This window comes from Mobula hypostoma, chromosome 3 (assembly GCF_963921235.1).
Source record: "Mobula hypostoma chromosome 3, sMobHyp1.1, whole genome shotgun sequence".
Taxonomy (NCBI): Eukaryota; Metazoa; Chordata; class Chondrichthyes; order Myliobatiformes; family Myliobatidae; genus Mobula; species Mobula hypostoma.
Window position 1 is genome coordinate 97,442,545 of NC_086099.1, and position 26,201 is coordinate 97,468,745.

Here is a 26,201-nt window from a genome sequence, read left to right on the forward strand (position 1 = left end):
TCCATTGTGCAAACAGTGAAAAATGTTTATTTTCCATTGATGAATGTTGATAAAGTATATTCCTACCTCTGACATATTTGTGCTAGATGTTACATCACACTCAACTCTCTTGTTCCCACAAAGCTGTCCTGTGGACAGAAGAGGAACTTAAATTAAACTTGAATATGGGGAGTAAATTGTATAAAAATCCCAATCACAAACAAAATTACATTTTTTGAACAAACCTGAGCTACATACTTAGATGAAGATAATCTTAAATTTGGAGGTGTAGAATCAGCAGGCAATGTAATAAATGAAAACGGTCTTTGCATCTCTCACATCTCCAATGCATCACATATAGCACAATCAACTTCTTCTGCTATGTCATATCTGTTTTGGTTCTTATCCAAGGGACTTTGAGATCTACTCATAGTGAATGAATTTATTTACAGTTCTGCCTCACTCTAAATTTGCAACCTCATTTAGGCTTTTGTTCATTCTCATATCATATCTCTTTTCAGCATCACCATCCATTGTAAAACACCCAGTCACCTCAGCTTTACTTTCTGGACAATCTCAAAACTTCTCTGCTCTCCACAGCATTATGTTTTCTCCAAATCAATTTCCCTTTGCAAAGCTTTCAGATTAATTGTCATATATATTCTTTTCTTCCTCTGTGAGCTTCCGTGAGACATGTCTATGAAGAGCCGAACTTGTTGAAACTGATTTCTCCCTTTGGTAATAGAGTGTAATTTATGAACATCAATAAATCTGATTTCAAAGCTTGTACCTGTGTCTCAAAACTGTTATTTTACTGTAGCTTAATCCATGCCAAAGAAATAAAATATGGCTTGATCTTGAATTCAGAACATTGTTTATCTGATTACTACATGTATTCGAAGAAAATCATTCAAGATGGCATCTCTGAAAATAATTTTATGAAAAATCATATTAAGCAGCATGGGCACATATTCTCAAAAAAGAATGAACTCTGATTTATTATTTAGTCATTCAACAGGTGTTTAAAATCCAATATATTTTTCAAAATACAGCTGAAAATATTGATGAGAATCTGTGCTTATAACGAAAAGACAAAAATGTAGCGCTCTCCTTTCACTTGAATGTGTATAACTGCTTACATGGAGGTAAAGGGCCTCCAGAAGAATAAACACAAGATGATGGTGGAACGCAGCAGGCCAGGCAGCATCTATAGGAAGAAGTACATTCTTCCTATAGGAAGAAGAGGGTCTCGGCCCGAAACGTCAACTGTACTTCTTCCTATAGGTGCTGTCTGGCCTGCTGCGTTCCACCAGCATTTTGTGTGTGTTGCTTGAATTTCCAGCATCTGCAGATTTCCCAGTGTTTCCAGGAGAATAAAGATGTTTACTTGGTGCTTTAGCTAAAATTAATCTCTCTGCGAACATCACCAAAATAATTTAACTTATGAATTTATTAGCCCTATGTAATGCCAATTAGTAACAAACAACAGGAGAATGAGTGGAGATTGTGTACTTGGATTTTCCGAAGGCCTTTGACAAGATGCCACACATGAGCAGGACAAGAGTCCATGGAATTACGGGAATGGTACTAGTGTGGATAGAGCATTGGCTGATGGGTGGGAGACAAGAGTTGAAATAAGGGCAGCCTTTCCTGTTTAGCTGCCGGTGACTAGTGATGTTCTATAGCAGCTGAGTCGTTGGGTGTATTTAAGACAGAGGTTGATAAATTCTTGATTAGTCAGGCCATGAAAGGATTGGAGCTGACAGGGAAAAAGATTCAGCCTTGATGAAATAGCAGAGGAGCCAAATGGCCTAATTTTGCTGGTGCTAATTTAATGGTCTTAATTTAATGCATTTTAATTTATTAAAATTGAACGATACAAGTCATTAAAAACATAAACTCACCATTAACTTCAACAAATTCATTGAGTTTTGTATTTTTATCAGTGTATGGAAAATAAGACACCATTGATTTTGCAAATCCAGGGTCTCCATCTCTGTAAAATAAAAAAAGTTTAAAAATATGCAAACAGTAGACTTTGAATTAAAAATATTCATAAACAAAATATGACACTTTTACTTTCAATTTACTTTTTAATGGGAGCCAAGTAAAATTACATGTAAAATGTGCATTTACTACATCTCTCACAGCTAACGTGCTTTTCTGCAACACGTTAACTTTTCATGAAACTGATGCCTTTGAATAATTTTGATGTGGATAGCTACCTTTCTTATTTCTTAACACCAGTAAAATGCTGTGACATAGCTTGCAAAACATTTTTTCCATACAATTAGTGAAATTTATTTTATACATCATGTAGCCAAGCACCAACAATGAAATACGAGTCCAACTTCGTGTTTATTTTAAGCAAGGCACGTATACTGATCATGTGGTCATGTCATGAAGTATGCAATTCACATATTTATAATATAATTTGTAATGAATTATTTAAATGAACAAGAATGCTTAACCAACCAATACAGGATTACTCAAATATTAATGAGATACTAAATACACAACCATCACTCACTTCCTCTTTCAGTCACTGCTGATAATGTACGTGCTGCAGGATGTGGATTAACGTTGCTGACAACTGGAGGAAAGAGACTAGCATATTTCCATTGAGGGAAATGAATGTGTGCATTGCAATGCGGGAGAGTGGAAGAGGGAAAAGACCCACATAGTCAGAGCAAATTAATACAAGTTATAACTGACGATCAAAACAACAGCAGGAGAACTTTTTGAAAGGTCTGTTGAAAAGCAAGATGGCAAAACTGTTACATTCCACAATATAACTAAAGATTTATTTTAAAGATATTCTGCTGAAGTTAAAGAGTAGTAGAGATATCAAGTAAAGGTAGTTGTTTAGGATAATGCCCTGCACAGACACCTTAGTCCAAATTGTTGCCGACTGCTCTTCAAAGTTACATATTCTGCAACACACAAAGACAAGGTTGGAGGAACTCAGCAAGTCAGGCGGCATCTATGGTGAGGAATAAACAGTCAACGATTCGGGCCAAGAGCCTTCATCATGACTCATGCTTGACTTGTTGAGTTTCTCCAACATTTTGTGTGTGTTGCTCTCAAATTCCAGCATCTGCAGAATCTTTTGAGTTTGTATATTCTGAAGATTGCTTGAAAAAAGAAGTGCATAAAAATGTTAAGGGTCTTGATGGGAGAGATGCAGAATTATGGGTTATCTGGAACCAGTGATTTCAGCACTTAAAAAAAGAATTCAGAAGCAAGCTCATTATCCAGGTGTGAAATCAGGAATTTACTACCTGACGGGGCTGTGGATGCTCAAATGCCAATTCCATCCAAGAGTGAGATTGATAGATTTTTCATATATATCAGAAGCAGCATAGATCCAGTGTGGGAAATTAGCACTGAGCTAAAAGATCAGTCATAATTTTATTTAATGTCTGTAAAGGCACAGGAGCTGTTATCATACAGCATAGGAGAAGGCTTTTTGGCTCAGATCCTTCATGCTGATCAAGATATTTAGTTGAACTAACACTTTTTCCCCAAGTTTGACCCACATCTTTCTGGTTCTCTTCTATCCCTCTATCTGTACAAATGCCTTTTAAACATTGTAACTGTACCCCAGGAGTGACCTCCTCCTGCTCGTTACTTGGTTGCCAACCAACCCCAACAGCCTCACTCTGAGACAAGTGAATAGGTTAACTACAGGGAAAACTATTACAGAAGACAGATAAATAGTAAAGGCAATATTACTGGACAGGATGTTTACATATACAGTGGTATGCAAAAGTTTGGGCACTCCCGGTCAAAATTTCTGTTACTGTGATTAGCTAAGCGAGTAAAAGATGACCTGATTTCCAAAAGGCACAAAGGTAAAGATGACACATTTCTTTAATATTTTAAGGAAGATTACTTTTTTATTTCCATCTTTTACAGTTTCTAAATAACAAAAAAGGAAAAGGGTCCGAAGCAAAAGTTTGGGCACCTGCTTGGTCAGTACTTAGTAACACCCCCTTTGGCAAGTATCACAGCTTGTAAACGCTTTCTGTAGCCAGCTAAGAGTCTTTCAATTCTTTTTTGGGGGATTTTCATCCATTCTTCCTTGCAAAAGGCTTCTAGTTCTGTAAGATTCTTGGGCCATCATGCATGCACTGCTCTTTCGAGGTCTATCCACAGATTTTCGATGATATTTAGGTCGGGGGACTGGGAGGGCCATGGCAAAACCTTCAGCTTGTGCCTCTTGAGGTAGTTCTTTGTGGATTTCGAGGTGTGTTTAGGATCATTATCCTGTTGTAGAAGCCATCCTCTTTTCATCTTCAGCTTTTTTACAGATCATGTGATGGTTGCTTCCAGAATTTGCTGGTATTTAATTGAATTCATTCTTCCCTCTAACAGTGAAATGTTCCCCGTGCCACTGGCTGCAACACAAGCCCAAAGCATGATCGATCCATCCCCGTGCTTAACAGTTGGAGAGGGGTTCTTTTCATGAAATTCTGTACCCTTTTTTCTCCAAACATACCTTTGCTCAATGCGGCCAAAAAGTTCTATTTTGACTTCATCAGTCCACAGGACTTGCTTCCAAAATGCATCAGGCTTGTTTAGATGTTCCTTTGCAGACTTCTGATGCTGAATTTTGTGGTGAGGACGCAGGAAAGGTTTTCTTCTGATGACTCTTCCATTAAGGTCATATTTGTGCAGGTGTTGCTGCACAGTAGAACAGTGCACCACCACTCCAGAGTCTGCTAAATCTTCCTGAATACCTTTTGCAGTCAAATGGAGGTTCTGATTTGTCTTTCTAGCAATCCTACAAGCAGTTCTCTTGGAAAGTTTTCTTGGTCTTCCAGACCTCAACTTGACCTCCACTGTTCCTGTTAACTGGCATTTCTTAATTGCATTATGTACTGAGGAAATGGCTACCTGAAAACGCTTTGCTATCTTCTTATAGTCTTCTCCTGCTTTGTGGGCATCATTTATTTTAATTTTCAGAGTGCTAGGCAGCTGCTTAGAGGAGCCTATGACTGCTGATTGTTGGGACAAGGTTTGAGGAGTCAGGGTATTTATAAAGCTTTGAAACTCACCTGGCCTTTCCTAATGATGACTGTGAACAAGCCATAGCCCTAACAAGCTAATTAAGGTCTGAGACCTCGGTAAAAGTTATCTGAGAGCTCAAATCCCTTGGACTGCCTGAACTTTTGCATGGTGCTCCTTTCCTTTTTTGCACTCTAAAATTGTACAAAACAAAAATAATACACTAATCTTGCTTAAATTGTTGTAAAGAATGTTTCATCTTTTACTTTATGACTTTTGGAGATCAATTCATCTTCTACTCACTTAACTATTCACAGTAATAGAAATTTTGACCAGGGGTACCCAAATGTTTGCATGCCACTGTACATACAAGACTTCTGATTAAGTTCAAACAAAATTTAAAGAATTAAAAGTGATTTTATTACAGAGTTGTGACAAAACTGAAACAAAGCAAACAAGAAATGAGATTTATAAAGGCACATAATGCAACAATATAATGTATACAAATTGCATGATACCTCGTTGTCTTTAAGATGATGACAGGACTTGCATCTTTAAGAGCTCTGCTTGCTTCATTTGCTGTCATTCCATGTGTGCTGACCCCATTAATATAATGAATAAGGTCCAATGGTTGCAAAGTTTCCTCAATATCAGCTGCTGAACCTGGAGCAATGCCACTTATGTACACTGTCTGGTATGGCGTATCACTGCCTCCTGCCAAAGACAGACCTAAACAAAAGAGATTTATTTAGCTTGAGAAAAAGATTAAATATTGAATCATTTCTGAATAATAACTCATAAATATAATTTGCTAAGTTAAAATATTCAGGGAATAAATTGTTCAGAATACTGAGAAAACAAAATAGATAACTTTGACTGTGTCACCGGAAAAGATGATTGGTTAAACATCGACTCATTTTCTCTCTCTCTTGATTTTCATTTTCACCTATTTCAAAATTACTACAATGGTCTTTATCAGTAATTCCTGGATTCTTTTGATGCACTCTTAATTATATTTTGGTTCTAAATAGAGTTATTACTGTTAATAATGACCATAACCCTTATAACTAATTCATAAAGATGGATGACAGACGATACCAAAGGAGCAGCTTGGCAGGGTTTCTTCAGACCATTTTTCAAACTTGGGCTTTTCTGTGGTTACTTGCATGCACTGTATGACAAACTGTGGCTGATTTATGCAATTACAACTCTTTCCTTTCAAGCCACCCCTTTTGCCACTTCTTGCCAACTGGCTCCTCATACCATACCAAAATGTTTCACTTCATATGAAGAAAATAAATGGAGACCACTGTCCCACTGCAATGGGACATCATCTAATCTCAGCGTCAGTAGGAGCAGCTCATAGACTGGCACTACTAGTACATAGGGAGTCCTCCTATGGCAAGTCACCAAGCACAGATGTGATAGATGAGCAGAAGGTAGGAAGGGGAGAGTGGCATACCAGCTTTGCTGTAGGTTTCAGCCCAACAAAAACTGGGTGCTATCAGCAAGCGTACACAAAAAATAACTCAGAACACAGATGCACCCATCTCCAAGATGAAACAATCTTTTGCCTGCAGCAGAGTTCAAACTCATTCTGGTACAAACTTGGCTCCAATGCCCACTTAGCAGGAATTGTAGTATCATATTAATCTGTACTCTATACACATGAAGAAATGGAAAAGTGCTAAGAGATAGCCCTAATGGTCATTGGATCCACAGGAGAGGCATCTCTTGTGATCTTCTTGGTTGACAGAATGTGGCTCCTGCATTGATTTGACTAGACTGATGGAGGAAACAGAATAGTTTATGTGGTGGTTGGTGCAGTAATCACCAGTTCTCTTCATGGCAATAGGTGACATACATTTCCATGAGATTCTTTGTTCAGACAATGACAAAATCTGAAAGGTACCAGTGTCTGGATCAGCAGTGTTACCATAGGGTCATCTGTTTGTCTCTCTTGAGTGCTGGTTAGGACAAGACAAACTTGTGAGCATTTTGTCAGGAGGACCGCTTGGCTGGAATAAACTTCCCCTACTCCCTTACAGCTTGCCAGGGGATTAAGTCTTCATTGATCCTAGTATAGAGTCTCACAGGAGTATTAGGTCATCTTCCTCTGGGCTCTGGGCCAATATTTTAAAGTAGGAATACAATTTCTCCTTGACCTCATCACAAGCTCTCAGAAAGGGACATACAATATTACAATATATACCTGAAGACCACAGTGTTTCATGTTGTGTGACATTCACTTATTATATGCGGGGGGGGGGGAAATCACAGAAGTAACATTTTTAATTGATTTCAAAATCCACCCAATGAAAATGGTGTTCATCTTCTGCTATGCCCTCCCAGCCATGTCTGCCACAGACTCTTTACTTAACCTATCCCAACTCACTCAAAGCAGCAGCATCGACGTTGGAGCATCCAAGTTCTGATAGATGGCGGAAGGTCAATAGCCTGCCATTGTCACAATTGTCCCATTTGGAGTGGAGGTTGCCTTCATTTCATCTCTTTTAAGGTAGCATTGTCGCCATACGCCAGTTACTACATTAACTTTAGAGTCTAAAATGTTGGCCTGGTGGCAGGAATGGTGGGTTACGGGATGAATAGAGATCATACTCTGTTGTGCCAACACTAACACACACATAACTGGGATTAATGCACATTGCATTCATGGACCCAGGGACAGAAACTATCATTCACCTCTTCTTGTACCTACCACAGACACGAGAGAAAGGAGAAGGGAAAGAGTTCCTAAAGCAGGGCAAGAAAGTTGGAGTAAGAAAGGGTTAGAAGCCTTTAATGGACAGTGGATGTAGGTTAAAGAGTGAAGTTAAAAATCAATGGTGGAGATGGGAGCACTGAAGTAGAGAGGATTCGGGAAAAGAAAAGGGGAGATGCCTTACACAATGGTGATTTACCATATTCCATAATGTAGATGGAAGCAAGTGACTCTTTGATGAGTCAGTAACTCTGACAGAACTGCCTAGCACTTCTCTTTCTGTGCCTGTTCTACATTATGCTATCCACAAGATCATCCCTTGTGATGGAGTCTAGAAATCTGGATATCCTTTCAGGGGCCTACTGCAAGGCTTCCTCTGAATTACTGACAAAGCAATAAGATGTCCCTGATGTCTAATACTGTGGTCTGGAGAAAGCTCAAGGTTATAGGGAACCGAGAGTCACATGCCCCAAGTCTTAACGAGGGGTCTCGGCCCCGAAAGATCGACTATCTGTTAATTTCCATAGATGCTGCCTGACCTGCTGAGTTCCTCCAGCATTTTGTGAGTGTTGCTTTGGACTTCCAGCATCTGCAGACTCTCTCATGTTTATTACTCAAGTTAATGTGAGATCATTCACACTTTCAGAAAATATACCAGCATTCTTCAATGTACCTTTACCTTCCAGGTGAGTATAAAGTATAAAATTGCAATGTCTTTTAGCTACTTATTTAGTACTCAAGTTAAACCAATGAGCTGATACTTATTTTTTAATTTACTAGGTTTTTACGTGTAGATACAGCATAAATATATCGTCTCTCAGAAACTTACCAGATCCCTTAATTCCATTGATTCCAAATGCAAAATACTGGAAAAATCCCTGTTTGAGGCTTATTTAGAACTATTTACCTAACACTTTCTCCAATACATTCAGAATAAAGGTGCAGCCACGTTACTTTGCAAGGCTGCCAACTACATCTATATTTTTGCAAAATACATAAAACATATCTTGTTCCAGCCTTATTCATGTGCAAGTCCCCAGTCCTTTTCCAGATACATTCATTGCGCCTACACTCTTAAAAGTTTGCGCAGGTTTGGCATGTAATCTAAAACTTTAACAAACTTCTATAAGATGCACGGTGGAGAGCATCTGGAATGGTTGCATCACAGCCAGGTCGAAAACACCAACAGCCATAAATGGAAAAGCCGACGAAAGTAGTGAACACAGCCCAGTATATCGCAGCCAAAGCCCATGACACCAATGAGCACATCTACAAGCAGCAGCTTCCATCAAGGATCCCCTCTACTGAAGCCACGCTCACTTCTCGCTGATACCATCGGGAAGGAGATAAACAAGCCTTAGGTCCAACACCACCAGGTTCAGGAACAGTTAGGACACCTTAACCATCAGGCTTCTGACCCAGAGTGGATAACTTCACTCACCTCAATTCGGAACTGATTCCACAACACAATCTATGGACTCACTTTCAAGGACTCTACAGCTCGAGTTCTCAGTATTATTTATTTATTTGTACAAGCTCCGGAAAGCCATTTCACATGCAAAGTGGCAATTCTGGACCAAACTTGAACCACAGAAGGATGCTCGACAACTGTGGCAGGGCTTGAATATTATCATAGGTGACAACAAGGTTTCACTGCCAGAGGAGTTCAATGCCTTTTATGCTCACTTTAACTGACAAAATATGGAGTCATTTGCATGAACACCCACATCCCTCGATGACCCCGTGATTTCAGTCTCTGCATCTGATGTGAGAGCGTTCTTCAAGAGGGTGAACCCACGGAAAGCATCCAGCTCAGATGGGGTTCCTGGCCATCTCCAAATTCGATGTGTACACCCCTAGCCGCGGTTTGAAAAGCCACTGGAAAGGCTGGGCCATGTCAAGTTCATAATAACCTTAGACCTCTGCAAGGGTCATTGGCAGATCCTGCTGGCAAAAGACTCCCCTCTTGGCCTCTCATTTCACTGTCATACCGTTTGGGCTGCATGGAGCCCCAGGGACCTTCCAACATCTTCAGCACCAGCTGGGAGGATCACCTGAAGCACCTTGAGGATGTCCTGAAGAAGACTGCAGCCACTGGCTTGACACTGAGCATCCAGAAGTGTGAGTAAGCCCGTGATAAGACACGGTACCTAGGCAACCAGCTAGGGCAAAGACTAGTTCAGCCACCGGTCGACAAGGTGGAGGCCACCAGAAATAGTCCCCAGCCCCACATGGAGAAACAGCTCTGGCATTTCCTGGGGTTAATCGGGTGGTATCGTCGTTTTCGGCAAAGAATCCACTCCGGTGGACTAAAGAATATGAGGAAGCCTTTGCGAATCTGAAGGTGGCTTTGTGCTCCTGGCCAGTCATCATCAGCCCAGACTTCACCGAACCATTCACCATCCAAGTCGATGTCTCAGCAGTGGGGATTGGAGCAGTCTGGGCACAGGGGAAAGAGGGAGAGAACAGCTGGTATTGTGCCTTAGTCAGAAGCTGGTACCACGGGAGACAAGGTATTCCACTGTCAAGAAGGAAGCTCTTGCCATAAAATAGGCCGTTGGGAGCCTCTGGTATTACCTGCTGGGCAGAAAATTCATTCTGGAGACCGACTACAAAGCACTCATCTGGATCAACTCCATGAAAGACCACAATGTACACATCAAGAAATGGTACCTGGCCCTACAACCATTCCATTTCAACATCTGTCAGGACAGTACAATGTAATGGCAGATTATCTCTCCCAATTCCCCATCTTGTGCAATCCAGGTAAGGTGGGGGTGATGTGACAGAACACGTTGGCAATGCTAATGCTCCCAATAACCTCGCCCCTTTGTCCAGTTAGTCACTCCTCCTCATTCTGTCCCTGATCTAGTTTCCCCAGTAGTTCACACACTTTGCCCTCCTGTTCTGCAGTTCACCATTTACACACCCCGACAGTAAAACAATCGCTAGCTTGGCTAATCTTAATGTCTTCAGCTAACATGCCCTACTAGTTTATACTGTAACTCATAAAAATAAGGATTCCAGACACAGACATTCCAACAGTTTCATTTATTTTCACTCACCCCATTACATAGGTTTGTAGACAGCACGACAGCTCCAAGAGACCCAAGGGACAGTTTGGGGTGTCCTAGAATAATGCCTGGGTTAGAGGGAGCAGGCAGACCACACCCTACACAGGCAACACCACTGGTGAGGGGGCATTATTCTTTTATATTTATCTGAGCATGTGGACACTGATCTGAGTTTAACTAGGGCACTTGTGAAATAAAACTGCAGGATGTTAGAATCCCTGTTTAAAATGTTCCAATTCTGCATCTGAAATAATTATTATGGTCTGGTCACATGATTATTGCACCTCCTTTCAGACCAACAGTAGAATTTCCTGGTCCTTTGAGGCCAGGGAGAGGCAGATTTAAACCCTCAGTCTGGCTTTGCTAGAGAGGGGGTGGAGGTTGGATTTGACAGTTGATGAATAGTTATAATGGAAAGTTAAAGACAAAGTGTGTCGTGGAGGAAGTCTCTGTACATTTGTAAAGTTTTGTACAAACATGTTTGTTTTTATTTATAAATACTTTTTTTCTTCACAACTTTTGGGCAGTTTTTGCATTTTTTTTTCCCTCCTGGCACTAAATAAAACCCCTTTACACGGACGTGCTGTTGTGACTTTTCCCCAACTGGTGATCCTCGTTAGGTATGCCTACCCACACCTGATAGTGAGGTGTGACAGGACAAAACCAGAGTTCCAGGAGCCAGTTCTCATCGAGGGATCAGAGGACGTGGGGGGGGGGGGGAGGAGGGGGGGGGTCAGTAGCTTTAAGTTCCGTGGTATTATTATTTCACAGGATGTGCCCTGGCACAGCATATGAGTGCAATTACAAAGAAAGCCTGGCAGCACCTCTACTTTCTTAGAAGTTTGCGAAGATTTGGCATGTCACCAGTTTGACTTTGACAAACTTCTATGGATGTGCGGTGGAGAGTATATTGACTGCTAGCATCACGGTCTGGTGTGGAAAAACCAATGCCCTTGAATGTTAAAACTCACCTTAAGTAATGGATAAAGTTCTCCCCACCATTGAGAATATCTACATGGAGCACTGTTGCACAAAAGCAGCATCCATCGTCAGGGATCCCCACCATCCAGCCCATGCTCTTTTCTCACTGCTGACTTTAGGAAGGTGGTACCCACACCAACAGTTATTACCCATCAACCATTAGGCTTTTAAACTACTCAATTTCATTACCCCATTACTGAACTGTTCCCACAACCTATGGGCTCACTTTCAAGGACTCTTCATCTCATATTCTTTGCTTATTTTTTGTTGTTTCTTTGCAATTACTGTGAATACCTGCAAGAAAATATCAGGGTTGTATACGGTGACATTTATGTACTTTGATAATAAATTTACTTTGATCTTTGAAAAATGCTGACCATTAATTTCTGAATTAAATGTAAGAGAAATTACAAAAAAAATAAAAGTTCGTCAATATTGATGAAATACCTGAAAACATAAACCTTAAATAAGTAATAAAGTTCGTAGATTAGAAAATAAAAATAAGAAAACTAAATTACTAATTTTTAATATAATTAAAGAACTTATCGTAGTTTGTTTGGAATAAAGATGAATTTGGTGTGGGTTCATGTTAGAACATATTATTACTGAACTGCTGTTCAACACATGCGACCTTGTAGCTCCAGCTCAGGATGGACCACCCGCATTGCTCATTGAGACCAAAGTTCTTTATTATACACACATAACAACACATCTTCCCCTTTTAAAGAAACACAAACACAATACTATGTCCTCAAACCTGCAAGGAACAATAATCCTTTCCAATCTACATTCTGCAGCTGGGCCCTTTTCTTCCCGCACCCCCCCCCCAAAGTTTCAACTTCTGTTGTAATGAGCATTTACAACCCCTATCCACTCATCAACCTTCAGTCAGTCTCTGAGGTGGTTAATTGATCCTTTTTGGTCTGCTATTTCTTTCCACAGCTGCATTCCTTTCATTTGCTGCATGAATATTTGCATCATTTAAAAAAATGTAAATAACTATAAAATTTCCTGTTATCCCCCTTGAAATAAATGGGCTCACTGTTCCTGCATCAGGTCTAATCACTGAGGAATTGCACTAAGTTTTTGTTCTAGACACATCATTAACTCAGCAGTGGTAGTGAGAGAGGAAACTGCTAGAAGTTTGGCTGGCAGGTTTGGGGTTTCCATACTTGTATATGTCCAAATAATAGGGTAGGTGGGGCTGGTGAATGATGGCATTTCACAGTAAGCTCCAGCCAGTAACCTCATTTTTAATTTAATCAATGCTATTTACCTTTACCATATAACAAATGCATTTTTTGCTTTTCTCAAAACACTTTGTTCAATTTACACCATTAATTTCTATAAAGCTAGGTTTCAAGTATTCTAGACATTAAGCAAATGATTTTGTAGGCATACTTTGACAATTGTGCATGTTTAATATAACAGGTTCATTTTCAAGTTTGCTTTAAATTGTCTCATACAAAGTAGTAGCAATGACAGCATCTCTTTAAAATTCAGTAAAAATTCACACTGTTCTAATTTTGTTTTACTTATTACAAATGCAAAGAAAAAAAATGTTTAATATAGTTACCTAGTTCATGGTTGTGACACATCACTGTGATATCAGGGAGCATGTCCGGATTTACTGGAAACTCTGGTAGCTCCAGCACGCGTCCAATTACTAGTGTGACTGTATCTGGGATAGATCGAAGAAAATCTACTGCTTCTGTATTACTCATACTGGTGATGTCAACATCATTCACCTATAATAAGCAATGGAAAAGAAAAAAAACTAAAGCTGTCATCATGCACAGTATTTTGTTCAAATACATGAGTCATTGAACTAATACCCACTTGCATGCTTAGAATTTGTGTCTGGGCTTGTTCCGTCTATTAGCAGTTGCTCCTAAGAATCCAACTTTGCAAACAGATTTTGTTAGTTATTCAACTGATATGAAATTCTGTAGTTCATAATTATTATGTTGTTGTGACTTCATGGTTATGATATAGGTTGTGCAACAGAGCCCCTGCTAAATATCTATAAGTTATCTTGTAAGTATTTTGTTGCATTTGAAAAGGACCATCCACATAATGTTATTCTTGTATTGTTGGACATGAAGGAATTAAAATATGGAAGAAAACATCAAACTCAAATGGATCAAGGTCAGTGGAAGTAGACAAACTAAATGTCTTTGTTCTTGCCATCTGCTTGAAGGAATGAAGGCTGCCATTCTGTGAAGCTGCTTTGTAACGTCCATTTTGTGAACCGTTTGATGAACTGATTCTTGCTCTGGGACAACTCAGTTAGAGCAATCGAATGTAGACACAAAGATCATTCTCAGATAAGCTGTCTATTGTGTACAATGGCAGGTGTGCAGAAGTAATCTTGTTATCTCCCAGTGTTTGAGAGACTCAGTTTGTCTGTTTCAAACCAGAGTCAAATAGAGCAAAAAAAGTCACCTAAGGCATGAAGTATTGTAGCCCCTGGCTACATCCAATGGGAATCTGACACAGGTTAACTTTGAGCTGATGAGATCGAACTTATGAGGAACAACTACAAGATTGAAGGACTTCAAATGCAAGGAAGCGAGAACTCTGGAGATGAACTATAGCAAGGAAGACCTCCATGCCAATGGCTGGGAGAAATAAAAGAATCGATCATCTGGCCAATGGGAGATATTTTATTTCAGTATTAAAAATTGGAGAAGTGGTCTGAGAGAGTATCGTGCAGAGGGGACAGTGGGATTTATGTTTTAAGTTGTTGGTCTGGGGTTACATTAATGTTTGAGTAGTGATAATAAAGTGTGAATTTGATTAATTAAGGGTTGCATAGTGAACTGTCTTGGTTCAGTTGATGAATAGTCAACAGTATTCTTGTAATAGTTTTCAAGGTGACAAAAAATTTTAAGCTGGGGTGTCTCAATATAGAGGTATAGATCTGTAAACTAGATTTGACTTGTTCTGCATTTATTTTTTAAAATACCACATGGCTTTAAAACGTGAATCTTTTATGCAATGAACTGAGAGGCTAAACTTGTACTTCAAAAACACAAAGCCAATTGGAGGAAGTGATAATGAACAATTGTTGCAAAAGTTTTAAAATCCCTGAATTGTAAAGATCTCTCATATTGTTAAGGCAATTAAATACATGAGGAACAGTTTGTACTGAAGTTCTACAGTAGTCATTGAAAAATTTTGAGATCAAATTTTTACTGGAACGAGAGACATGATTTGGCTTGTATTATTTCACCTATCTGCAACTACTCTTCAATATCCCTATTAAATTATCTTGAATTATTTTCCTGCTTTCCTATTCATCGTCAAGGTAACCCTTTCCAAGTGTTCCCTGCTGTCTGTCATCCCCACAGTTAACCAAATTTGCACTGTTTTCTGAGCTCTTTGGGGAGGGATCTATTATTCTTTGCTGAGCTTTTACTTTGTACTTTGATAATGTTATACCAAGTCCTGTCAACTGTGCAAAGATCTTGCTCATTCATTATTGGGAGAGCTGTTTCCAAGCCCGGCACCACTATCTTTTTCAAATCATATTTTTCAGTGTTATCTAAATTCGTCTAGTATCATTCCTGAGGATATCTTGCGTCTGCAGCAGTGCAGACCCACTAGAGGCAGTGGCAGTATTTCAGAAAAACAGTTCTGGGAGTCATTAGTAATGACTCTGGATGGATAAAGTCTTACGGTAAAACATGGCAAAGAAAACCAATTATCACACACCTCAGCTGCATATCTGTCCGAAGCATTAGTGATGAGTGTACCAAGGTTGTTGCTTCTGCAGCTTTTCAGGTAAGAAGCTTTCTATACCCACACACAACAGGACCTCAATAGAGGTGCTTAGAATCAGGATCAGTTTATTATCACTGTTTTATACGATGTGAAATTTGTTGTTTTGTAGCAGCAAACAGCATAATGATGTAAAATTCCTATAAATTACAAAGTAAATAAATAAATAAAGACTTCATGGAAATCTGATGCTGGTGGGAAGAAGCTGTTCCTAAATCATTGAGTGTGGATCTTCAGGCTCCTGTACCTCTTGCCTGATGGTAAATACGTGTGTTGGATGGTGTGAGTCCTTAATGATGGATGACATTTTCTTGAAGTGCTGTCTTTTGAAGATGTCCTGAGCGGTGGGGAGAGCTGTGCTAGTGATGGACCTGACTGGGTCTGCAGTCTCTTGCACTCCTGTGCATTGGAACCTCCACACCAGGCAGTGATGGTGATGCAACCAGTTAGAATGCTCCCCACGGTAAATCTGTAGAAATCTGTAAGTCTTGAGTGAGATACCAGATCTCCTCTAACTCCTAATGAAGTAGAGTTGCTGGTATGCCACCTTCATGACTGGATGAATATGTTACGCAAAGGGTATATCTTCTTAGATCTTTCAAAGCTACTCTCCCCTCAATAAGCCTGACTTTCCTTTCCTGAAGTCCACAACCAATTCCTTGGTCTTGCTTACATTACAAGGTTGCTGTTATGACACCACCCAAGCAGCCAATCTATCTTACTCCTCCTCGCCACCTTGTTGCCATCTGACATTTTAACAATGGTGGCGTTATCTGTAAGTATATAAATGGCATTTGGATCTGGGCCTAGCCACACAGCCACGAGTGTATTTTTGTTGTGCAAATTGTACTTTATTTTCCACTATCCAGTCTGCTAAGTCTCCTTGGATGCTGTCAACTTCTTCCTGAGCTATTCAACACTATTGATGCAATTTACTCTCCTTCCCAGGTATAATTACCCCCCTCCTCAACAAAGGCACCACCTCCAAATTTTACTGAAACAGAAACTTTCACTCAAACCATAACTATTGAGAAGCTGCTCCAAGATATGAGGCTGGGAGCACCGGCACCTAAGTTCCACCAACATAACATACTTACTTCAGAACTGTTTTTTAACAAGCTCCCTTGTTTTCTTATTCTTTAATAAGTCTGTATTTTTTTCGCAATTGTGTACTACAAATTCCCCAAGTTTTCATCCAGTCACCACAACATGAGAAACCATAGCCCCCGTTGCCGAAGTTTGTACTATCTACTTGAGTTGTCATCTCCTTACTGTCCAGACGTTGATGGGGTCCAAACTTCATCTTCTACATTTATGTTACTGATGTCTATGAGAACAATGTATATGACTGGATTCTGTGTTTATATGCATTCAGTATGGACTGTGCACATTTTTTTGCATAGATTGAGCGTACCATTATGAGCCTATCACCAGGTCGCAGCCGCCCGTCACATTTTGCTGGGTCCTGGATAACGTCATGAATGTAGCAACCAATGTCATCATCCCCTTTTGTTACAGTGAAACCAAGACTTCCCTTTTCGGATTTCTTCAATGTAACATGCAACTCTGCTTCCTACAACACAGGAAATGCTGGTTATTTTACAGCAAACATCTGATATTGACACAAACGAATTGAAAATAGGATGGAAAGTGTTCGGGCACCAAAGTGCACTGGATTTTTATTTCCAATTTACATATAGGCCTGGAGTTTGCTACTTGGCGTTGACCTCAAAGCAAGCTGCGCACGTAGATCTGGAAATCTCCACAAAAAAAACTTGCTTTTTCTTTTAAAGACATTGACTGCCATCAGCTTCTAGTTCAAGGATACTCATGGCCTGTGACTACAATACAGGAACCAGCTCAGTAGTTGTCTCGGGGTTGGGAGAGCTGTGCTGCCAAGCCAGAAGCACCTTTCACAACCACCAGGTGACAAGAGACAAGACAGCACCTGGGGATCATTGATACATGAAGCAGCCACTTGCAGGCCCTACCAATCAATGGTCCACGTACACCACACTTAAATCCTGCATTTTAGCATTGCCCACTCAGCATCAGCTATCACAGACATCCTCTCTGCTCAGAGCTCTGGGCTAATTCATTGCTGGGATTGTGCTTGTGGAGGTACCTGGCACAGCAATGCACAGTACCAGTTGGGGCAAGGAATTACAAGAGGTCCCTGGTGCAGCCTGAGCAGATGTCTTTACTTAAAGCAAGCGTTCTACAGATCTAGAATGGAGGACCAAGAATTGGGCGCACAGGTTGGTAGTGGTAAGGGCGGTTTCCAGTGTAATAAACAGTACAATCTTAACCAAAATTTTATAGCATTTTACAGAGTACAAAACAAAGATTTTGAATATACACATAAACAAGTCAAACAGCACAGAAACATCAACATCAGGGTTGAAAAATCTTAAAATTGCAAATAAATATATTATTATAAAATTCCAAATATATTATTGAAATGTTAAGGAGGAAATAAAATGCAAATAGACTTTTCTTAGGGCTAGAAAACTTGCTGAACAGTTATTTTGGATTAATGCAACATAAGAAACTCACCTACATCTCATGTAACTAGATGCAATATTTTCAGGACATCAGAATGGTTTGCAAATAGATATCTTGGGCATTCATGGATTACATTGGGGAAGGGTGCAAAACATCACACCCTAGGATGTGATCTTCAGATTTAACTGCGTATGTGCATACCCCAGATGTTGCTATCAGTTTCCAATCACAATGTCTACTTTGCTTTGAAATTTGAAGTAGTGTGATGGTAAATGATAATTTCATCAGAAACTACATTCATTACATCAAAATAACCTAAGTAGTAAACATAGGAGTTACCATGCCAGAAAAAGTTATCAAAGGCAACGTTAACATTTACCAGCTGTAATTCTGATTCTTCCTCCTCTTTGTGCTTTTTGATATCCCCACACTGTGCAAGCCTTGAAGAGGACGATGACTCTACTTCTGATTTTGAGCCAGAACTAATGCAGTTCTCATCTACAGGAGTGGGAGAGGAGACTTCAGGTTCAAGTCCACAACCTTGTTCTGTCGTAAAGTCCAGAGTTATTGGTGAAAGTGGTTTTCTGAAACATAATAATGATTACAAAAATAACTTAAACAAGGGACATCTGCATTAACAAATTAAGTCACGAGTGAACTAATTTACATCAAATAATTAACTTCTTTTTGCAAAGGATCATTCTAATCAGCAATTGATTAACTTGAAATAGCATTGTTTTGAAACCAGGAATGCATAAATTCCCATGGTCATTTTGAGCAAGATGTCATAATCTGCCTTTCTGTCAGCTCTGTATCAGTACAATATACTCCTCTGTCCATTCCTCTTGCAAATTCTTTCTAGGAAAGAACTAATTTAGTCCACTTCTGAACAACACAACTCAATCTACTGTATTTCCAGCATCTCACCAAATAGCGTTCCAGACCCTAATGACTTTCACTCAACTCATGAATATATTATGTTAAGAAAAACGCTGTTTTTTTTTTCTCATCATGACTTGGTGATTTTTTCACTTTAGGAACATCTAGCTTTTCCTTTATCCCTTCTTTAGCAGTTTTTAGCTCAGTGTACACACTTCGAAGGCACCTCAGTAGCATTATTTTCCATGGTCAGTCCTTGTTACCTGTGTTTGCTACCAGCTTATTAGGTACGTGCTCCTGCAAGATTTTTTTGATTTCTTTTTATATTTGCTATCATTTCTCACACACTCATATATATTACCTTTTTCTCGACCTACCCCAGTTACTTTCTATAATCAGCCTTGTTCTCCCTTGTATTGGCAACATCACATTTATCAAAGCCCAACTCCTGTTCTTTATTTCACTCTTTGGGTATCCAATGAGCCCGGGTTTTAGCTTTCTTACGTTTTTCCCTTTTATGAAAGTGCCCAGACCAAATCACAATGACCTCTTCCAGAGAGGATACTATTGTCCAATTATAATTTAGTCTGATAATCTGATTGCAATTCATCTTATCCCATTGAATTGAACCATTCTCCAATTGACAATTTTTAGAATGGTCCACATTCTTTTCCACAGTTACTCTAAGCTGTTATTAATATAATCACTGTTCCTTAGATGTTCCCCACTAAGTCTATTTCGTTTCCCTGAACCAAGTCCAGCTGTGCCCTCTTCCTCACTGGCCAGAAACATACTAGTCAAGAAAGCTGAAGACAATTCATAAATTGTTTTCCCTCTTTGCCTTTTCTTCTATTATGATGCAAATCTATATTGCTATAGATGAAGAACCCTGAGTACAGATTTTGTTCTTTTCCTTAAAAATTGCTCCACTGGTCTTCCCACTGGTTGGCAGCTGTTAGAAAATTCCGAGTAGTAGAATGCCACGTTCAACACTTCTTAAACTCAAACCAAATAGAATTATTGTCCCAAGATATCATCTCATTCCAGGACTGCAATATTCTCCCTAATCAATACACTTTTCTCACTGTCCTGACTTTATTCTTTTTTTTTTACCTACCATTCCTGAATATCCCAAATTTAATGTATGTAGTTATCCTGCACATGCTTTTTAGCCAGTTCTTCGTTAATGGCACAAGATCAATAACAACTATGACTAATCCCTGATGACTAATTCTGTGTAAAATTCTCCAGAAATGTTTTGTACTTGTTATGCACTTAAAAACATATACTGTGAAGTCCTTAGATTATTTTATACCCTTAGACTGGTCCTATCTAAAATTATACATTTCTTGCCCTAGTGATGCCCATCCCTGCACCTCTTGCACCCATTTCAATGCTACAACCTGGTGACCATCCTACCTAATTACTTCAGACACTTGGCGCACAAACCTTCCTTTCAGCGACAGTCAAAATTCATACTCTTATTGTCACCAAAAGTACCTGTGTTAATTGTTGCTGTTAAAAAACCACAAACTTTTCTACCCAATGATACCCAGCAGCTTCATAACTCTTACTTAAGATGAACTCCAGTACCGAATGGAGTATAGACCTGCAGACTGGTTTGAAGAATGTGAATGTGTGCATTCACCTATGTTTGAGTGAAGATATCAGAGTGAACACTGTTTCTTATGGGTGGTCCTTTTCCTTTGCGATTTACTACATCTGAATGTACTACCTTTTAATTCAGAATGGAAGAAAGGAAAACATGCATTTACAAATCACTTTTCTAAATCACAGGAAATAATTAGTTAATTGAAATGCTGTCAACATTTGCAATCAATCAGTGTGATGAAAAAACTTGCAAACAGCTAGTGAAATTGTGGGTGGTCTGATTTGATGAAGTTACTTCAATGATAAAGGTTTCCCTATTAACGTCATTACACTTCAGATGAAAATTCTAACCAGAAGCTCTGTGCACTAAGTGGAATGAACATGAATGAACTGGAGCAGGTGATCACCTGACCAAATTCTCTTTCGTCAATCAATCTTGCAAAAAACAAGATAATTTATTCATTGTTTTGAGTTGGGATGTAAAATTATGTGGAATATTTCTTCATTTAAAACTCAACAAAAATACCTGGAGTTTGCCTTAATTTCCCAAGAGAACATTACATGGGGAAAAAAATCTGCCTAAGATTCATCTTCTTCATCCAATGAAGTAGAACTTGTATTTTCCCAAAAGCGTTGGTGTTAATGTACAATACTTCTGTTTATGCAAGTAACACACTTCAACTGCTAATTTATTAGTATCTGTGGAAATTAAGTACCCTGTACTGTATATTATTGTACTTTAGATGAATCAGTGAATTAATAAATGTGGCCATTGACATTTACCATAGAACCATAAAACATTACAGCACAGAAACAGGCCTTTTGGCCCTTCTTGGCTGTGCCAAACCATTTTTCTACCTAGTCCCACTGACCTGCACCTGGACCATATCCTTCCATACACCTCTCATCCATGTACCTGTCCAAGTTTTTCTTAAATGTTAATATAAGGGGGTTTCGTCTTTCATGTTACTGTGTAGGCTAATTAAAATGGTTTCTTTGTTATGTTATACTTGGGAATGCTTCTTTGTTATGTTAAACGCTGAGAAAGTTCTTGCGCTAGCAGCTTGTTTTGGATTAGACTGTGATAAAAAGATGTTACGAACTAATTGGGATAGTTGTTGTGTTTTTGGTGTATCTAAAGATATTGTATGCGTGGGGTTTTGGGGCAGAAGGCGGGAGAGAGAAACAGAGGATGGACCAGGTGCTGTGAGTCCACTCACGAGGTCGGACTCCGAGCGGGACGTTCGGTGAGGAGAGGAGACGGAGACGGACTCCTGTGGAGCCTCTGGTCGACCACCGTTGTTGGTCCCAGGCGGCCGGTCGAGGTGGTCCAAGGGGTCGCAGGGTGAAGAAGAAGGGTCCTGAGCTCCAACTATTTGTGCACGAAGAGATTGAACTTTGATAAGTGTGGCGCCTTTTATTTTCCTTTTATATTTTATTCTCTATTAATTATATAGTTCCAGTAATATCTATAAACTGTAAATCATTTAATCATATCTGGTGTATTGTCTGTTATTTGGGCAGGGTGGGGTACATCACACAGCATCCACACAAACTATTACCCAATTTGGCAGGGCCGAGGGCTGTTTCCCTAGACGACAGTGAGCCGAGCGACCCTGAGGCTGGCCAGGGGGGCTACATTAAAAGTGAGCCTGCATTTACCACTTCATCTGGCAGCTCATTCCACACTCCCACCATTCTCCGTGTGAAGAAGCGCCCCCTAATGTTCCCTTTAAACTTTTCCCCCTTCACCCTTATCCCCTGGTTTTTTTCTCCCCTCGCCTCAGTGGAAAAAGCCTGCTCGCATTCACTCTATCTATACCCATCATAATTTTATATACCTCTATCAAATCTCCCCTCATTCTTCTACGCTCCAGGGAATAAAGTCCTAACCTGTTCAACCTTTCTCTGTAACTGAGTTTCTCAAGTCCCGGCAACATCCTTGTGAACCTTCTCTGCACTCTTTCAATCTTATTAATATCCTTCCTGTAATTTGGTGACCAAAACTGCACACAATACTCCAAATTCGGCCTCACCAATGCCTTATACAACCTCACCATAACATTCCACCTCTTATACTCAATACTTTGATTTATAAAGGCCGATGTACCAAAAGCTCTCTTTATGATCCTATCTAGCTGTGATGCCACTTTTAGGGAATTTTGTATCTGTATTCCCAGATCCCTCTGTTCTACTGCACTCCTCAGTGCCCTACCAATTACCTTGTAGGTTCTACCTTGTTTTGTCCTTGGTTTGCAGAGATTACTCTTAAAGCTTTGTTGTACTTTCAAAGGGAAATTCCCAAAACTAACCTGATGATCAGATCCAGTTTTGAAGATTCTTGCTTGTCAAAATAAGTATTTCTGAAACTTTCTTCCTGGACGTATGGTATATCACACTGATTGCCGGAGAAAGATATTGTACTCCCAGATACTTGACAGGCAATGTTCTTATTGATAATAATATCTTCTTTCAACATGGAATGTTCATCAATATCTTCACAGTCTCTGCTGACCCTATAACCATCCCTTTGAGAAGATGACTTCAGTCTTGCATTCTGAATTTCATTTTCAATCTTTTTGTTATTATCCATGTTGATACTGTTCATCTTGTCAGACAGCAGTGAACTATTCAAGTGCAATTCAGTTTCATTTATTTCTTTTGATGGAGGATTATTTGCACTCTGTAAAAATTACAGTCTCTCTTTTAATGAAATTATACCTTTAATATATTATTTCCAAACCAGCTTTCAACAATTACACATTTCAAAACATTTTGTTTTAACTTTATACACCTCCAAAGGAATGTATTCCCCTGTTAATCAATGAAATTACATGCAACTGCATGGGCACATGCTTAAAAAGGAGAGAAACTCAAATCTTAAGATGGCAAATGCATTGTGGATATGATCAAATTCAGTTGCACAACAACTTGACTCATTGTTTCTTTTTAATGAGGTGACTTTATAAAGAAAAGTTGGGGATGAGTTACTAATAAAGATTTTGGATAATGCTGACCTTAGGGAGGAGAGTATGCAGAACTAAACACCGTTGTGATAACGAGTGGTATCAAAAACAAAATTTAAGTACAAACTTTGTATATAAGAAACAAGTCAGTCTAGAAGAAACATAAGCACAGAATGTCAAAGGTTAATCGACCTTGCAGTTAGAATAAAATAAAATCCCTCCTTTGTTGATGAATCACTGAATGCATGCGCAGAAGAGAAACAGACACATTACTAATTTGGCTGAATTTCCTGGTTGCAGAAGGCTACCAAACTCTGATGAACGAACAAAGGAAAAGGAAAATTTAGAGCATGGACATTAAATCACTGTTGTCTAACTCCTGGCCATAATATATTGAGTCAAATGCAGGAGTATGAGGCCTAACACTTTCTTTCAAGATGGGAGCAAAGATGACGGAAGGCTCTGGAAAAGGGGAGAGGGATGGCAACATTCCAAAATGAAAAGTGAATGCCTAAACCCAAATCGTTATGCACAAGATTATCTTTAAGTTAATGCAGCAAGCAAGTACTTCATTTTGTAATAAGGAGGTTCTTCATTAATATGAGTTCACTCAGAGCAACTGAAGCCCAATGTAAACTTAACATTCACTGGGAATGTTTCCCCACAGGATAATGATTCTCTTACATGACAGAAAAATATTTCATTCTCCTTTCAAAGGCACAGGAGTGGATCTCTTAAGAGGCCCACAAGAAAGCTGATACCAACTACCCTTTACACCCTACCTTAGTAAGCCTTGCCCCAACAAGGAACACTCTCACTCCCAATTGTCATTCTTTCTACACCCTAACAATTCTAATCCCATACTCTTGCTAGTCCAATTGATATCCTCCTCTCATTTAATTTCGAATCTATTGCTCACTCAGCCCTTTCCCATTATCTCTCGCTTTATCACTCACATCAAGAATCACTGCTTCCATACCAGAACTACTTTGATATAATTACATATAATTTCAGGTCCTACCTGCTTCACCTAAGCTTCAGATGCCCCATCTCCGATTTTCTCTCCTCCTCTGAGTTGTTTCAATTACTTCTCTGGTTGTTTTAACTTTCAACCAGCAAAGAAGAAAACTCCCCATTTCATAGAACATTACGTGTGATTCTGAGGCAAGCATCATCTTGCAAGACATCCAGGCAAGCAAAATCACCTCAATTATCAGGCTTAGACAAAATGCAAACCCATCCCTAAAAACAATCAACTGCTCCCAAGTCAACAGCTGGTTGAATAAAAGAGGCAAAATATAAAGAGTGTGGTTGAGTAGAAAATGGCTCAGAGTGTATTCAAACTCTATTTAGTAAAGGGAGTTCCATACAGTATTTACAAAAATTAATAGTCCTCATTAAATTGAGCGAAGCAGCTTCTCAGTGCTGTATAAAGCACCATACATTTTTGAAATGCAGTTAAAACATTTGAAGTACTGAGGGGTTAGCAGCAATTCAGATTTAAGCACTCAGAGGCATGCAGAAACACATACTGGCTGTTTCAAGCACTTACATGGTTACAGTGAAAAGATCTATAATGAATACCTTTCTAAAGGGCCTTCATGAAATAAATATTTATTGATTTAATGACCATCTTTTTATATAGAAGAGATATCAAAATATGAGTTTTAATGAATAATACTAATTTTCAATAAATTGCTTAAATTTAGTATGTTTAACTTTTTAATTTCAATTTACTGAGCTATTGGCTAGATAATGCAGTAACACTTCAATGTAATAATAAACAACTGGAAACAGGCCCTTTGACACAGTAAGTCCACATGGACCATCATGTACTTTTTTATTTTAGCACTAATCATACCCTAAACCTTTTCATCCTCCCTATGTTCCCATCAACTCTCCTACATGAGGGGAAGACTAATGGTGGTGAATTAACCGAGGAATCCACATGGGATGACGTGGGAAGAACATGGAGGATCCAGGAGAAACTCAAAGGAGAACATTAAACTTCACTTGGGCAGCCCGAGAAGTCACAATTAAATTTAGGTCACCGAATCCGGGAAGCAGCAGCTACATTTCTCCTTGAATCTATTTTGTAAAAAGGAATGGCAAGATATTCCAATTAACTGTATCTTTAGACTGTAAAAAGCTCTCACGTGTAAGCTAATTGAGAATTTGAATCGCTGTAGCATTCTTATTCATGGAAGTTCTTCTTAGGCTCTGCAGGGTTCAGTTCCTGTCAACTGTTCATAACCCAAATAGCTCATAAGGTAACACACACAAGATGCTGGATGAAAAAAGTACAGTCAACATTTTGGACCGAAGCCCTTTGGCAGGACTGGAGAAAAAAGCTGAGGAGTAGATTTAAAAGGTGGAGGGAGGAGAGAGAGAAACATGAGGTGACAGGTGAAACCTGGAGGGGGAAGGGTGAAGTAAAGAGCTGAGAAGTTGATTGGTGCGAGAGACAGAAGGGAATGGAAGAAAGAAAAGGGGAGAGGAGCACCAGAGGGAGTCAATGGGTGGGCATGGAAAAAAGGTGAGAGAGGGAAAAAAAGGGGATGGGAAATGGTGAAGGAGGAGGTTGGAGACATTACTGGAAGTTTGAGAAATCGATGTTCATGCCATCAGGTTGGAAGCTACCCAAATGTATTACAAGGTGTTGTTCCTCCAACCCAAGTGTGGCTGCCTGAC

At 39.4% G+C, this 26,201-nt stretch overlaps 1 protein-coding gene across 3 annotated transcripts in view; it reads right to left on the reverse strand.

The window, feature by feature from the left end:
• Positions 1-26,201, reverse strand: part of ptpn13 (protein tyrosine phosphatase non-receptor type 13) — a 262,225-nt gene that overhangs the window by 53,433 nt on the left and 182,591 nt on the right. For 2 of the 3 annotated variants that reach the window (XM_063043507.1, XM_063043506.1), the window contains exons 29-35: positions 22,857-23,227; positions 18,434-18,638; positions 16,964-17,122; positions 13,343-13,514; positions 5,508-5,718; positions 1,884-1,975; positions 67-128 (exon numbers count right to left, since the gene is read on the reverse strand). In XM_063043507.1, the coding sequence (XP_062899577.1) occupies positions 67-128; positions 1,884-1,975; positions 5,508-5,718; positions 13,343-13,514; positions 16,964-17,122; positions 18,434-18,638; positions 22,857-23,227 (1,272 nt within the window). The remainder of the gene's footprint in view (positions 1-66; positions 129-1,883; positions 1,976-5,507; positions 5,719-13,342; positions 13,515-16,963; positions 17,123-18,433; positions 18,639-22,856; positions 23,228-26,201) is intronic. The other variant, XM_063043508.1, reaches the window with a different exon arrangement.